This window comes from Hyaena hyaena, unplaced genomic scaffold (genome assembly GCF_003009895.1).
Source record: "Hyaena hyaena isolate Hyena2069 unplaced genomic scaffold, ASM300989v1 scaffold_73, whole genome shotgun sequence".
Classification (NCBI taxonomy): Eukaryota; Metazoa; Chordata; class Mammalia; order Carnivora; family Hyaenidae; genus Hyaena; species Hyaena hyaena.
In genome coordinates, this window is record NW_024080705.1 from 369193 (window position 1) to 384871 (window position 15679).

Genomic DNA, 15679 nt, shown 5'->3' on the forward strand with positions numbered 1-15679 from the left:
AACGCCCTCCTGTAGCTCAGCCAGGGTCCCCCCACTGCTGGCTTCCTGCAGGACACCCCCAAGTGAGCCCTTCCCAAGGCCTCTCCCGCCAGGCTGCCCCACACCTGCTCTGGTCATTTAGAAGTCCACACAGCTTTCTTAGGAGAGCAGTGGCACGGGACCCTGAGGAGTGCCCTTGTCCCCTCGTCCTGGCTCCCCTAGGAGGGAAGGAGCCGCGGACAGAGCTCTGCCCGCCCCCCCCCCCCCCCCCCCCCCCCCCCCCCCCCCCCCGCCCCGGGCCCCTGACTCCCTGGCAGTATTTGCCGACTGGCTCCAGCTTCCAGGACTTTTAAGGAGCTTCCTGTGTTCACGTGACGCCTTTGGTGGCACCTGAGCTGGGCTCCTTTGCTCCGGTCTTGCGCCCAGCATTAACCTTGATCTTACCCTACAAAATAAGTATTTTGATCCCACTCACAGTTGAGGAAATGGAGACTCAGAGAGACAAGGGGATCCACCTGCCAGGGTGTGGATGCTAAACCGCTCTTGCTACCTGAGCAGAAATGGGGATGTGTCTCAGTATTCGGGGCCAGACAAAGGGGCGGGGAATGCCACAGCCAGGGACGGGGAGGCATGGGCTGCTCTCGTGACCCAGGTATCTCTCTAGAGCCAGAGTGTGGAGAGGGGGTGGGACAGGGGGGGTACAGATACTGGCTGGTTTTTCACACCTAGCAGCCGGTCATGCTCTATTTATGTGAGTAAAAGATGAACAGCCTGGGCGCCTGGGGGGCTCAGTCGGTTAAGCGTCGGACTCTTGATGTCAGCTGAGGTCATGACCTCACGGTTTGTGAGATCGAGCCCCGCGTCAGGCTCCGTGCTAACACAAAGACGGCTTGGGATTCTCTCTCTTCCTCTCTCTCTCGGCGGCTCCCCCGCCCATGCTCTTTCTCTCAAAAATAAACATAAAAAAAAAAAAAAGGCAAATGGCCTTTTGTAAGGTAAAACCCACGTAAAGCTACAATGGTGCTGATTCCGCAGGAGAATCCGGGGGACCCCCTATACTGGACACAGCAGGGAAGATCTGTTGGGCAACTTCGGGGCAGGCACTCCATTTTCCCAATTCATCCTAAACGCGTTCTTGGGATGAGGAGAGGAACCAAAGGCCCTCTAGGGCTCCCTCCTGCACGGAACATGGCCAATTCCTGGTGTCTGGTCAAGGCTGGGGGGTAAGCAGGGTCAGGAGGGGCTCGGATCATGGTGCTGGGGGACCCCGGGGTGAGGTGGCTTGACGCCAGGCACAGCATGCCCGCAGGCTCCATGCCCGCAAGCTCCATGACCTCCATGTCTCCTCATTCTAGAAGCTCCGTCAGAAGAGAGCAGTGGAAGTCAGGGCCCCAGCCTGGACTCCGACCTTGTGCTCTATCTCACGGCTCCCGTCCACCCGCACCCCATGCCATACCTGTCCTCACTATACCCAGTGCCAATGACTCGTTCACTCCCTTCCCTGAAATACCGCAGGCTCTGGAAGGCCGGGTATCCCTGTACCCAGACCAACTGGTATCTGTTGAATCACTGCCCACAGCCCACATACGGGCATCTCCAACTTCCACACCCACCCGTATGTACAGGAGCTTGCATGTGCTCATCGGCCCCCGCGGGTACACCCCTGAGTCCCGGCTGAGGCCCGTCTGGTCAGGGCACAGGGACACTCTGGTGTGGCAGGACCCCCAGCAGACCCGCAAGCCTTTGGGAATGAACACGGCACACGGATGTGGGAGCCAGGCCCTCGGGGGGCAGTGGGAGGACACGGTGGCAGCTCACCCAAGTCACAGAGTCGGGCTCCTTCACCACAGGTGAGTGCAGAGCCCGGGCCCCGCCCGGGGTGAGACCTCCCAGCTGGGCGCCGGAGCGGGGCGGGGGCTTCAGCGACGTCTCCAGGCCTGGAAGCAGCAGGCCTGCCCACACGACCGTGAGCGGACATGTGTAAGTGAGGGACTCTTCCTGAGCATGCCAGGACCGGGAGAGAGACTCTGCAAAGTCGGCCACAACTGACGGCACAGCCCACAGTGTGTCAGGGGCCGCGGTAAGGGTTCGTGTGTACTCCTCATTGAACCCCAGGCTCCGCGTGCCCTCCACCACAGGCACTACCGGAAGGTGAGCCAGTGCTGTCACTGCTGCATGCCCTCCCCCAGACTGGACGGGCCCAGGGAGCCCAGGGACACAGCCGTGAACACACCACCCACTCCTGTGTGTCCCCACCCAGACCCTCTTCCCCCAGGCAAAGAAGTGCCCCTCCCCCGCCAGGCATGCACACACAGACACACACACACACACCCTGTGTGCATGTCTCCATGCTCACTCAGAAGCCACACGGGGCATCCCTGGACTTTACTGTGGGGGGAGGGGGGTGGGGGGAGGGGATATCCCCAGGAGGCCTTCCCTCCCTGGCTGGGAAGATCACCAACTCCAGCTCACAGGGCTCTGGGTTCCATTCTGAGCACCCCCAGCTGACCTCGGAAATAGAACCCAGAGGTCTTATTCCTCTAACCCTGGGAGAACGTGGGGAGAAGCCTGGGGTCATGCTCTCTGCCTCACTCTCCTCACTGCCTTGTCACACACTAATCAATGCAATCGTGTCTGAGCATTTGGGGGCCTGAAAGGGTCAAGGAAAGCCTGCAGGGCTGAGAGGAGGGAGTAGAGGCTGAGACCCATCCTCTGTCATAGCCCATGAAATTCCATTTTGCTCCATGTTCCTGACCACAACAGTCCTTCACACTTGAGTATGAATTAGCCTATTGTGCTGCTTTCTTCAAGGAAGGGCTCAGCATGACAGCCCTGGGCATCCAGAGTGAGATGGTCACACATGAAGGATGTGAAGGAAGGAGAGGGATGTCAGGAAAAACTTACCTCCTCTGAGAACTGGGAGTTCTAAGGGCTGGTACTTTCCACTCACCTTGCCCCCCCACCACAGCTGTATTGGGTCTGTAACATCTGCCCACACTATAGACATCAGCAGGCGGGCACATTTCACATTTAGCCATTTTTAATGCTCAAAAGCTCTGTACAAAAAAAAAAAGTCACAAATGAGTCCTCACAACATCCCTGTGAGGTAGGTAGGCAAGTATTATTCTCCCATTTTACAAATGGGGAAACCGAGGCAGAGAGGCGCAGTGACCAGCCAGGGGTCCCAGCACAGCTGAGAGTCAGGGCCAACCGTGAAAATACAAAGGATCCCTCTCGGTTCAGCCTGAGCTCTGACCCCTCCTCTAGACCTGGTCTGCAAAGAAATCAAACCACTCTAATATATGCAAAAATAAACAAGACCGGCAGATCTGAAAAGAGAGCCAAGGGGCATACAGTAGTTCGGCAGACTTCAGCCAAGATGGCCCAGTACTTTCCAATGCCAGGCGGGCGGCCACAACACAGACACCCCACCTGCTTTTCCACAGACGCGCGCGCCCAACCAGGGAGGGCTCCGGCCCCGTGGGCAGTCTCCGCCCGGCCGGGCCCTGGGCTTTAGCGGACACGGGTCCCCAGAGGAAGAGCCAGACTCAACTGCACAGGGCCGCGCCCTCCCGCCGTCGGGACACAGCGGCTGCGGAGGTCTCCCGCTCACCAGCCCTCCGCCCCTTCTGCTCCCTCTGGAGGGAAGCTCGGGGGTCCTCAGCTCGGATGGCCTACAACCCAGGTGAGCCCGGACACCCTCCTTAGCCCACTTCACCGTTCCCTTCCCTTGGGATCCCCCAGCAGTGCTTGGGGCTCCTGCTGCAGCAGACGGGGACTGAGGTCACCTGGGCCACCAGGGCAGGGAAGTACAGAGGGACCCACCGCTGGGAGCTTTGATTTCCTCAGTCCTTCCCGCCCTGGCTCCTGGGGGAATGGAGCAAGCCCCTTCCCGGGGCTGCAGCCACCTTCTAGAAGCTCTTTCCTCCCGAGGGAACTCCTTCCATCCAGCTCCCTGGAGACCCTCAGAGTCCTACCAGCCCCAGAAGATGGGCAAGTGGAAGGAAGCAGAAAGGGCACGAGAGGCCAGGGAACTGGGTGAAGCCGTCATTAAGGTGGCCAGTCCCCCAGAGCACCATCCACTCCCCAGGGCCCCAGGGGCCCCAGGGCCGTGCTCAGGCAGCAAAAGGGGAGAAGCAAAGCAGGGAGCAGCAACCGACTCTGCACCTGAGGCTGTCAGGACCGCTCCGAAGCGGGAGGGGAAGGCGCGTGCGTGGAAGTGGAGCGTGGCTTCGTTTGGTGGCTGCTTGGGGCCTGAGCTCCTCGGAAGCCGTCTTCGGTCCGCAAGGCGCACGCTGGGCCGTACACCTCTGGTTTACAGGTATAATTGTGTGCTAGTCGTCCTACAAAAACCTCTGTTTAAAAAGGGGTCCCGGCCCCACTGCAGTCTCTGTGGGAAGCTGGGGAATGGGTTCCTCAGGACCGCTCCCAGGGAGGAGCGCCTGGAGCACCGCCAGCCTGCGTGGGGCCCCGTGGGAGGGGCGCATGGGGGGTGGTTCCTACAGGAAGTCTCCAGCAGCAGAGGGCTCGAGGCCGTGGCTCTGCTCCTGCCACCGGCAGCGCAGCCTGGAGAAGGGCAGGTCCCGCACGCTCTCCAGCTCAGGGAAGCCCAGCTCGTTGAGGATCTCATAGACTCCTGCCTTCGATGCCACCTGGGGAAGACAGCGGAGATGGGGCCGGAGGTCCCAGGGGGACAGGTCACCCCAGCCCCCACGACATCACCCCACCTGCTTCCCTACGCTAGGCTCCAAAACACGCCTCCCGCCAGCTCGGTGACCCAAACAAGTTTGTGTTTTGATCACCAGCGATGGCTGAGGTCAGCTCCCTTTTAACAGGGACACGGTGTCTGCCTCCCAGGACGATGATGGAAGTCTACGGGAGCACAGGGAGCACCCAGCGAGGATACAGGAGCCAGCAAGCATCCTTTGGCTATGTGTTGGGGCCATGAACCGGGCAGGCCCACCACAGGCCTCAGGGCAGGCAGGCGGGCTGGGGGCTCCCTGGACATTCTCCGTGCCGCCCCGCTGCCCAGAGGCCCATTGCCTGGCACTAGACTCAACCCATTCAACAATCAGCCCCCTCCTCTCTCCTCCATCTTTGGAGATGGGGAGGACGCAGGTTCCACTCCAACCAAAGGTCCCCAGGCAACCCCCCCACCTCCATTCATCCCCAGAAGGGAGGGACTGAGGGCCCCAGAGGCCGGAGCCTGCACTCTGGACTGGACCAGTTCTCTCCTTCCTTGACACCCCCTAACACAAACCACCCAGGGTCAGCTGGGGAGGGGATCAAGTTCCTGCTTCTAATTTCTACTCTCCAAGCAGAACCCAAGCAGAAGCGTCCAAGGTCCCCCACTACCTCCATCCATCCCACCCAAGGGTCCAGAGAGGAAGCTGAGCCCAGGCCTACTCAGGAGGGGGGCCCTGACGTGGACTCGTTGTGATCCATCTCCATCACGTCCCCTGACTCAACACTCATCTGCGCAAGGACCACACGTAAGGCTTGTCTTCGGCACAAGCAGCCGGCCGCCAGCAGGCACCGCCATGGTCTGTCTGCAGCTCTGACCTCCCGCGCTCCTGCCCGAGCCCCGGTGCCCTTCCTATGCCCACTCTGGCGGGGTCACCAGCTCCCACTCTCCCACCCACCTGCCCCAGGGGGACTAACTCCAGCCTTGAGTCCAGATTAGAACTGTCAGGACAGGCCGGCAAGGTCAGGAGAGGCCGGCGTCTGGGTGGAGGGTAACGACGGGCTGCTTTGCCAAGTGGTGGGAGGAGGCCTCTCTCCTGGCCTAGAGGTGCCAAGGCAGCCGCTCTGCACCCAAAACCAGCCAAGCCGGAGGAAGAACGAGACGAACCGGGAAGCCAGGCGTAGAGAGGGGCAGCAGAGAGAGGTGGGCTTTGCGGCTAACTGACCGGCCCTGCTGCTGGCCGTGAACAAGGTACTTACCGTGTCTGTGCTCCGCCTCCTCCTCTGTACAATGGGAGAGCAAGAGTGGCCACGGAAGGCAGACCTGCCTACCCAGGGCCTAGCACGTGGCACCGGGGGATCTCATGGAGTCCCCCCCACAGCGCTCTGAAGCGGCACCGACTGTATCAAGATGCACCTTACTGTTGAGCACTGCTGGGTAGAGGGTCACCTTGTCCGAGGTCACAGCGGGAAGGTGGCAGGGGCCAGGCCACCATCTTGCCCCTCACAGGGCACAGGTGAGGGGTGAACACGGTAATGGGCATGATGCACCCGGGGAATGGCAGCCTGGGGGACGCAGCTGCTCCCCCCTGCCCCCTCCTCACGCATCCACTCGTCCAGCCTTCCCCAGCTGCCTGCCGCGCGCGGGTGCCTCGGGGGCGGCCTCGGCCCCCCGCGTCTCACCTGCCGCATCCAGGTGCTGAAGGGCCTCTGCCAGGACTCGGCCTTCTCCAGGTGGAGGTAGGCATTGAAGAGCACCAGGTACACGTAGCGCTCCAGGTACTGCAGGCTCCGGAGCTGCAGCCTCCGGGCCTCCGGCTCCGACTTGGCCGCTTTGGCCTGGAGGACGGCACGGGGTGGGAGTCAGACGCTCTACACGTGGCACACTCACACCCGCTCACGCGCCCACTGCCCTCAGCACCAGCACCGGGACAGGAGGAAGGGATTCAGCCGGCAAGGGCCAAGGGCACCGCCCTGGTTACAGCAGAGACCAACATGGCAAGGCTAAGCCGTCGGGGCTCTGATTGTGGATGCAGCACGGCCTCAACCCCCATGTTTCCACACCCCCGTGGCCCAGGCTCCGTGGCCACCAGCTGCTCACAGGCAGGTGAGTGTATCGCTGCCTGGGAGGGGGACCGCCTCTTGGCCTCCGACCCCAACTGGTCCCTCACTGACTTCCCTGCCCACTCCTCAAGTGGCTCAGGATCAGGGGCAGGAGGGGGTGAATACAGCCCTTGGCCGTGGCCGCACCTCCCCCAAGGTCAGGACAGATCCCAGAAAGGCCACCAGGGCTCGGGATCAACCAGAGATACAGCGGCCGAGGGAAGAAAGAGCCGTGTGCACGCTGGGCGGAGGGACATCAATCAGTTTAACGAGCCATCTCGAGCACCTGCTAGGAGAACAGCACCAGGTGACATGCTGGGGAGAGAAGGGACAGCCATGCAACTAAAGACAGGCTTCCCAGAGAGCGTGGGATTTGGCTGGGCCGTGGGGGTGACACGGGGACCAGAAGGGGCTGGCCTGGCTGGAACGAGGGTGTGAGGGGACACGAGGGGAGCTGAAGCGAGAAGTGTGGAAGCCCACCCTCTAGTCCAGCCCAGTTCCCACCAGGCATGCAGATGCCTGGGCCCCCACCCAGACTGATCAGATGACAGCCTGGGTGCCTACACGGCAGGATTAGGAGAAACTCCCCGGTAAGTCTCTGTGGCCAGGGTGTAGCAGCATGGCTTCAGCAAGGAGGAGCCACTGAAGGTTTGGGGGTAGGAGTGACCTATTAACAGAAGACGCACGGGCAGCTAATGCTCAGGAGGAAGGGGGCTTAAATGGGGTAGTGGCTCTCAGGGTGGGCATCAGTGGGCACCCCAAGATACAGTCAGCTCCCCCGCTGGACAGCGTCCCATCCACCACGCCTGAGTTGTTCCTCTGACCTGCCACAGACACAGCCCAGCCTGGAGGTGGAGCCCCGGAGAGGGAACACTGCGCCTTATCTCACACCCGCCCCTTCTCACCCCACACCCTCCAGGCCTCCACCCAGGGCCCACAGCAGGTCTCTGTGCTCCAGGAAGAAGAGGTAGCGCCGAGGCTGTTCCCTGCAGTGCCAGGAACATCTGCAGGAGGGGGCACAGTCAGCCCAGGGCCTCCCAACAGCTGGGCTGCAGCTGGAAGCCCTCTCGCACGGACACACCTCAGCGCAGTACGTCTCCTCCAGCCGCTGCAGGAAGGCCCCGGGGGTGGGACCTCGCCCCAGACATGACATGACCCACAGCTGGATGGGGACAGTTTGCAGGGCCTGAGCTCCCCTACCCCCACTTCCGCCTCAGGTAACAGCCTTCCCAGGGTGGGGTGAGTAGACAGCAACTTGCAGAGCCAGCCCACCCACACCATCCAAAAGGAGCCCTGGGGCCCTAGCGATGGGGCAGGGGTGGAGGGTGGGCAGTGGATGGGGTCCCAGAGCCAGAAGGGCGCACAATCACCGCTCTGACTCCCTGGGAGACGTGACGGGGCTCTGGTCCCGGCTCTGCCATTTAAACTGTCAGCCCCCGTGGTTCTGGAAGTGCGACAGCTCAGGCATGTAAGGAGCGAGAAAGCAGAGTGCTGCAACAGGAAGATGACGCGTGCACAGGCCCTGCCTGCAGAGGACACTCACAGTCTGGGGGGGTGGGGGGCAGAGGACACCCGCAGAGCACCCAGAGCCGCCAACTTTAGCTCAGGTCAGACTTTAAGGTCTGACTTTAGATCAGGTCATGATCTCACAGTTCGCGAGTTTGAGCCCCGCGTCGGGCTCAGTGCTGACAGCTGGGAGCCTGGAGCCTACTTCAGATTCTGTGTCACCTGATCTCTCTGCCCCTCCCCTACTGGCTCTCCATCTCTCTCAAAATAAATAAACTTAAAAAAAAAAAAAAAGGTGGTGATATTAGAGGTGGGTTAGGAAAAAGCAGGGCAGGAAGGTGCCCTGAGAGGGGGAGGAAAGGCGTCAGAGAGTGAGGTGCGTCCAAGGTAGACTGACACGGGAGGGGGCGATGGGGGAGGCCAGGGCCCAGAATATGGCGTGGAAGCCACACCAGGCCCTGATGCTATGGACAAAGAGGCCACTGAAGGCTTCCAGGGGACGTGAGGGTGGAGATGACCCCAGGGCTGCTATAGGAAGATGAATGGAGCAGGGGAAGGCAGGTGCCTCTTGTTTTAAGGATCAACCAACTGGGTACCCAAAAAAAAAAAAAAATGCAACTTTGCTTAAAAATTAGGAAGTGGACAAAAAAAAAAAAAAGATTTTACCTAGATACAAAGTATGGCTGATACACCACCATCTGCCTTCCCCTAAGGGTGGCCGCGCCGTGCTGCCCTGCACTGGACACTCACCACCCCACCCCTTCCGCTGCCTTCCCCATCTCCATCCCTAGAGGCTACTGAGCTCTTTCTTAGAGGAGAAGAGGAAGTCACCCACAGACCCACCGGGCAGGAACCCTTTTAAACTACATTCAGCCACCGCACTCGAACGAAATGTCCCGCGCGGCTCTGGGTCAGCCCGTGGGCACAGCCACACCTGCCCTATCCTCTCCGAGCCCCAGCTCCCATGGGCACAGAGGCTTGCTGCTCCTGGACCGAGTCTGAGGAACGTTCAGGGTGGGGAGGTTGAGTGAGTCCTTCCGAGTGCTCCTGGCAGGTAGGGTAGAATTATCTCTAAATTTGGACTATGAGTAAAAGTGACACGTGACACCCCTAGGAGGTGCTGTGGGCTATTCCTGCGCCATCGCAGGCTATGATTTGGGACGGTGACCCATCTTCCTATCAAAGCCCTGGTTTCCTTAAAATCACCCCACATTGGCACCGTCTGGGGAGGCGGAGAGGCCAGCCTCCTCCGGTTGATAAAAATAGTGGCACTGTTTTTAAATGGCCCAGCCGGCCAGGCTGTCATTAGCTGTGGTGGACCAGGCTTCCTCATCCACTGGGCCTGAGCCCTAAAATAGAAGGGGCCTGGGAAAGGTGGCCGGGGTGCTGGGCACTTCAGCCCTCTCCAGCCTGCGATCGGCCAGCCTCGACGTGGGCCCAGCATGGCAGGCGGTGGCTCTCCTCAAGCTCTGCTCTTTGCTGGGCCACTTGGGAGAGGCCATGGAGGCAGGGCTGATGTCCCTCCCCAGGTGTGCCCAGGGCCCACTGCACGCCACATGCCAGGCAGAGCACGTCACACCCAGAGCTCACAGTTAGATCCTAAGACACCCTCCTAGTGACCCTGTGAAGGAAGAGGGACATCCCATTCTGCAGATGAGGCTGGGCGAGGCTACGTAACTGCCCCACGCCAGAGTTTCCAGCGGGGACGTGAATTCCAAACACCCAGCTCAGCTCTCTGGCCACCCTGCGCCCTTTCACCACAGCTGAGCTCAACCACACTCTGTGTCACCCTTGCCTCCACACCTTCACCCCGCACCCTCCCCCCTGCCTTCCTCCCGCTGGGAAAACCCTTCCCCTCCACCCAGGCCTGGCCCTGCTCCACTCATCCCTGAGCCCTGGCTCTCCTGAAGCCTGCTCTGAGTGCTCCAGCCCCTTCTTGGCCTGCTCTGCTCCTCAAGGAAGGATGCAACCCAAAGACAAGCCTGGGGGCAGGCACCAGATTATAAGTAGGCTCCCATCTTCCCTGCTCCCCTGAAGGCCAGTGTCAGGGCTCAGACCGGGTGTGCAACAGGCATGGGGTTGGTGGGTGAGCACAGACTCCCCGGCCCATCTCATACTCCCAACGCCATCTGGAATCGGGATTCCAGGCAGGACAGCGGGGACCCCACATGTGCACCTCCTCCCCGGGGATCCGGACTTGGACGTGCTACCCCTGCTCATGGGCCCCAGGTGGGTATGGATCTGGCTTCTCAAACTCACAGAGCGCATCCCAGGCAAACCTCCTGAGCTCTCCCCAAACCTGCCCGTCCACGTGTCTGCCCATCTTAATGCCCATCCTTCCACTGCTCAGCCCAAAGCCTGGCATTCCTCCCCAGTGTTGCCCTTTCTCAGCCCTACATCCAACTAGTCAGGGCGTCTCGTCAACTCCACTTCAAACACTCCCAGGTGAAGCTCACCTCTCACCACTTCAAGCCAAGTGCCTGCCTGGCCTCCCTCCTGCCCACTCCCGTGGCCTGTTCTCAACACAGCACCAGAGAGACCCTGCTAGAACCTTAAGTCGCCTCCTCTGCACAATCCCCTGCACTGGTCCCCCACCCGCACAGAGTAGAAACCCATGTCTGTGTGATCGTCCCTGCAATCCCAGACCAGGCCCCATCCGGCCTGCCCCCTGCCCACGTAACCTCTGACCTCCTCTCGTGTCCCTCCCTGCCCCTCAAACACACCAGGCAGCCCCCACCTCAGGGCCTTTGCACTTGCCGTATCCCTCTGTCTGGACGTCAGCATGGCTCCCCCATTCACCCCCTCAGGTCTTTGAGCAAATGCCACCTTTTCATCAAGCCCTTTTCTGAGCCAGGCCCTACGTTAAACAGCAAGCCCTAGGCCCACAGACGTATTGCCACCTGACACAACGTGACTTTGACTCGTATACTGTTCCTTGTGTGCCTCCCTCATAGGGTGTGGGGTTCACGAGGGTAGGAGCGCCCCTGACCTGAGGTATGCCCAGGACTTGCACAGCACCTGGCACTTAGCAGGTATACAATAAACGCTTGCCAAATCAGTGCCTTACTAACAGTTCTACCTTCCATGTTTATTAAGCTCCAAATCACAGGCTGCCCGGGGTTACCTAGATCAACCCTTCCACTTTCCAGAAGGGGAGACCAAGGTCAGAGAGATGAATTGACCTGCCAGGGTCACCCGGAGAGCCGGACGAAGCATAGGCTGCCGGGCAGACAGAGCCCAAGAAGAGAAACGAGAGGCATAAGTGGGCCAGGCTCAGGGCCTGAATCAGTGAGGCCGGACAACACCCGCTACTAGAGTGTCCTTGCCGCCGTCCTCCCGACCCACTCAACTGCAACCAACATGGCCTGGTGGCCTCTGGGGTCCAGGTGAGGTGGAGTCTGGGCTGGGCCGGGAAGTGACAGCCCTCAAAGTCAGTTAGTCTCTACAGGGCAAGGTCCCAGAGCTCAGACCCCATCGTTCTCAAGGTTCACCACCACCCAGTCCTGGTCACACACTGGCCCTGAAGTAATCAGTGGCAGCTGCTTCCAGGGCTTTCTAGAGTCCCTGCAAACTGTCCTCGGGACAGTCCTGGGGCCTCGAGCACAGGATGTTTTCCGTGCCCAGCACCCAGAAGAGAGAAAATGGCCCTCGGCCCATACACCAGGAACCCCAAAGAACACATCCCGTTCAGCACTTTCAAAGCAGGAAGGGACTAACCTGGCACCATGGGCCTCTCTGTGTGTCATTCATTCAACAAACGTTGTTCGTGGCCAGGCCAGGCTCACTTGCTTCAGGGCCAAGCACAGTCCCAGCCCTCAGGAGCCCCCGCCCTGCACACAGACTGGTGAGCTGACTAGGTGTCCCAGCCCTGCTGCCCCCCACACCCTACACACCCCACTGCCACCTCACCTTGTACCCCGGCTGGTGCTCACCACCACCCTTCAAGGCACACAGGGCAAGCAATAGTGACCCCAGGTGACAGATGGAACAGGAGAGGCCCAGGCAGGCCAAAACAATGCGGCCAAGGTCGTGCAGGGAGCTGCTAGCAGAGCCCAGGCTAGAGTTCGGGTTTCCGACCCATACCCAGGGCTCCTTCTGTCGCTAGAGACGACTGCCCTCTCCTGGCAGACCGTCAGGGTGGACAAAGAACAAGAAGGTGTAAGGAAGATGGGGCTGAGTTTTCCTGTTTTATCACACAAGGACTCATTCACCCTCCGGCCCACCCATCTGCTCACTAGACAGGCGTCCTGGAGACCCCTGCGGTCAGGGTTTCAGAGCTGAGCCCCTGCACAGCAGACGCCATACGAGCACAGAAAGAGGCAGCCCCGGTGACAACCACAACCCTAACAATGACAGCCAGGCACCCAGAGGCAGGGTCTCGTAGACGCGGAGTGGGCGCGGCTGAGGTGTGTACTCTCCCAGACCACCGCAAGTTCCAACCCTCGAGTGCGCACCTAGGAACAAGCCTGGCACACCACAGGTGCCTGGTGGCTGCATGCCGCTGCAGAAACCAGGAAAGGCCCCTGCAGGGTGCAAACCGTTCCAGGCCAGCTGTGCAGCACGGAGGAAGGGAAAGCAAGAGACGGCTCAGCTACTGGGCACGTGTGCGCCACACGCTCACATGCACTTGCGCATGCATGAACATACACATGCATGCGCATGTGCACATGCACAGACACGTACACATGGGCGCGCTCTCTCTCTCTCTCTCTTTCACACACACACACACACACACCCTGATTCTGGTCACCACTCACCAACCCCCTGGCAGGCTTTGGCCAAGCCAGAATCTTAGAGAGACTGACGAGACTGACAGAGACCCTGCCTGGGGCTCAGAGCCAGAACTGTCCCACTCTATATTTTTCTCAAGATAATAACCTTCTTCTTTGTGGGCACTGAGCCCAATCTCTGACCTCCTGGCAAATATGGGCCAACCCAGGTAGTCACATGCAGGAAGGCCTGGGGACTTCCTTGCCGGCCCCTCCTTTTCCCACCACGATAAAACTGCTCCCTGGGTCATGGCCATCCAGAAGGAAAGGAACATAGGCGGAGGAATTGGAAGACAGTTCTGGTCCTGCCTTAAGCCAGTCACAGTGTCATTAGGCCTCAGTGTCTTCCTCGGTAAAGTGGGCCTCATAAAACCCACTGTCATCTCCTTACCAGCTGCTCTGAGGACCAAAGGAGACAAAAAAGGAATGTCTGAGAGAACTCAAAAAGCACTGCTCAGAGTAAAGGCACTATAGTCTTCATAAAATAAATCTCAACTTGAGACCAAAGGACAAGTTTCTTTCTCTTTGTGTGGCTTTTATCTCAGCTTTTCTTCAAACTTTTTTTTTTAACGTTTTATTTATTTCTGAGAAAGAGAGAGAGAGCATGAGCAGGGGAGAGTCAGAGAAAGAGGGAGATACAGAATCTGAAACAGGCTCCAGGCTCTGAGCTGTCTGTCAGCACAGAGCCCAACACCAGGCTCAAACCTACAAACTGTGAGATCATGACCTGAGCTGAAGTTGGATGCTTAACCAACTCAGCCACCGAGGCCCCCCATCTTCAAACTCTTTCTGAAGGGACAGAAGGGAGACACATTAGCCTGTTTTAAATACAGAACACTAAGAATGAACATCACCAGCCAAGGCTAAGGAGAAGGCCCCCGGGCAACAATGATTCTAGCTGGACTTCGTCCAGGAGCCCTGACCTTGGTTTCTGTCACGAAACAACTAATTCACCAGATGGTGTCACCCCTGTGCGCTGGTGGCCATCTTGGATTCTCGCAGCCTAGGGCCCAGCCTTCTCACCTCTATCGAAAGAAACCTCAAGGAGTGGCTTAGTTCAAAGAGTTTTCTCTTTCTTTTTTCCTTTTGAGGTGGTTTTCTACATGGCCTGAGCATTCTGGCCCCTCACACACAGGACTGATCAGGCCCTGACCCGCTCTCACAGACACTCTAGAGAATAGAGGAGGCATCACTGGGCTATAACCCCCAGAGGCCACGCAGCCCGAGGGGGGCCCAGGCAGAGAGGGTGGCCAAGACTCACACAGGGGAAGGCCTGTGTCCATGGAAAACATGTCTGCAGGTTTGGTCCCACCCCCGCTCTGCACCTGGCACCCAAGGCTGGGACGTGCTCCCATCCTCCGCTTCTCAGGCTGGGAATACAAGGGCGGGGATCATGGCTTCTAGTTCTTATTTTCCCCCACAGCAGGGCTTGAGGTGAGAGGGTGGTGAGACTGTCCCCCCGACTTGGGAAGCAGTGTGGCACAACGAAGTGGACGTCATCTGGGAGGGGGTCTGGGGCCTCGCTCTCCTCCTGCCATCCACCAGCTGTGGGTTCTTGGGCACCCCCAGTGCCCCCCTTCCTCACATGCACTGTTACAGCCTGCCCTTCATCAGGCACGGGTATAGAGTAGGACTGAGCCAGCAGTACCCCCACCGCTGGGGGCACCTCCCATGCCGGTTCCCAGTTGGGACACATTGGGGCTGGGTCCCCCGGCCTCCAGCACTGGCCTCCAGTAACTCCCAGCCTCCCCCCAGGAGCCCCTCCATCTTCCTTCTCCCAGCCCCCCCAGGTCGCCCAGACCCTCATCACCGACTCCGGGTCCATCCGCGACGGGAGGAACCTTAGGGCTCACCAAGCCCAACAGCTTCCCCTCGGCTTTAGGGAAGCCCCTCCCAGACCTCTTTTGAACAGGAGCAAATCAAGTGAAAAAGCCAGCTCTGGGGGCGCCTGGGTGGCTTAGTCGGTTGAGCGTCCGACTTTCGCTTAGGTCATGATCTGGCGGTTCATGGGTTCGAGCCCCGCATCGGGCTCTGTGCTGACTGCCAGCTCAGAGCCTGGAGCCTATTTCAGAGTCTGTGTCTCCCTCTCTCTCTCTGACCCTCCCCTGCTCGTGCTGTCTCTCTCTCTCTCTCTCTCTCTCCTAGAAATAAAAAATAAAAATTAAAAAAAAAAAAAAAGAAAAAAAAGAAAAAGCCAGCTCTGGGCCCGCCTTCCTGCTACCACTGCACCCGGGCCGAGTATCTTTCCGAAAGTACTGCAGTTAATCAGTGGAGAGGGAAGGAGAGAGCCAGTGTGTCACCATTTTGCAAACCCTCAATGACACAAAGAGCGCAGGGAACCAGTCGCAGAAGCTGCCGGTTGCAGAAGAGACCACGGGGCCTTCGGAACCCGCGTGGTGGCACACAGCACCACTGCGACACTGGGGCCAAAACAAGCCGAATCTGATCGAGCCTCTGGCTCCATCCGGGGACAGGAAGCATGGGAGCTGCGACTTGACTCAGCTAACCGGGGGGGTGCACTGAGCAAGGTCCAGACCGCGGGATGCCCAGCGAGCAAGCCGGTTACCTCAGCAGATACACTTTAGGAGAAGAAGGGCAGGCAGAGGGCTTCTAGATTCCACGGGCCACATCTGTCAAAG

The 15679-nt window shown here is 59.4% G+C and overlaps 1 protein-coding gene across 1 annotated transcript in view; it reads right to left on the reverse strand.

Moving 5' to 3' along the window:
* Nucleotides 1–3018: 3018 nt before the first annotated feature.
* PALD1 (phosphatase domain containing paladin 1) overlaps nt 3019–15679 on the reverse strand; it is a 74104-nt gene continuing 61443 nt past the window's right edge. Inside the window, exons 19-20 of the mRNA XM_039233219.1 lie at nt 6346–6501; nt 3019–4631 (exon numbers count right to left, since the gene is read on the reverse strand). Of these exons, the coding sequence (XP_039089150.1) occupies nt 4479–4631; nt 6346–6501 (309 nt within the window). The 3' untranslated portion in view covers nt 3019–4478. The remainder of the gene's footprint in view (nt 4632–6345; nt 6502–15679) is intronic.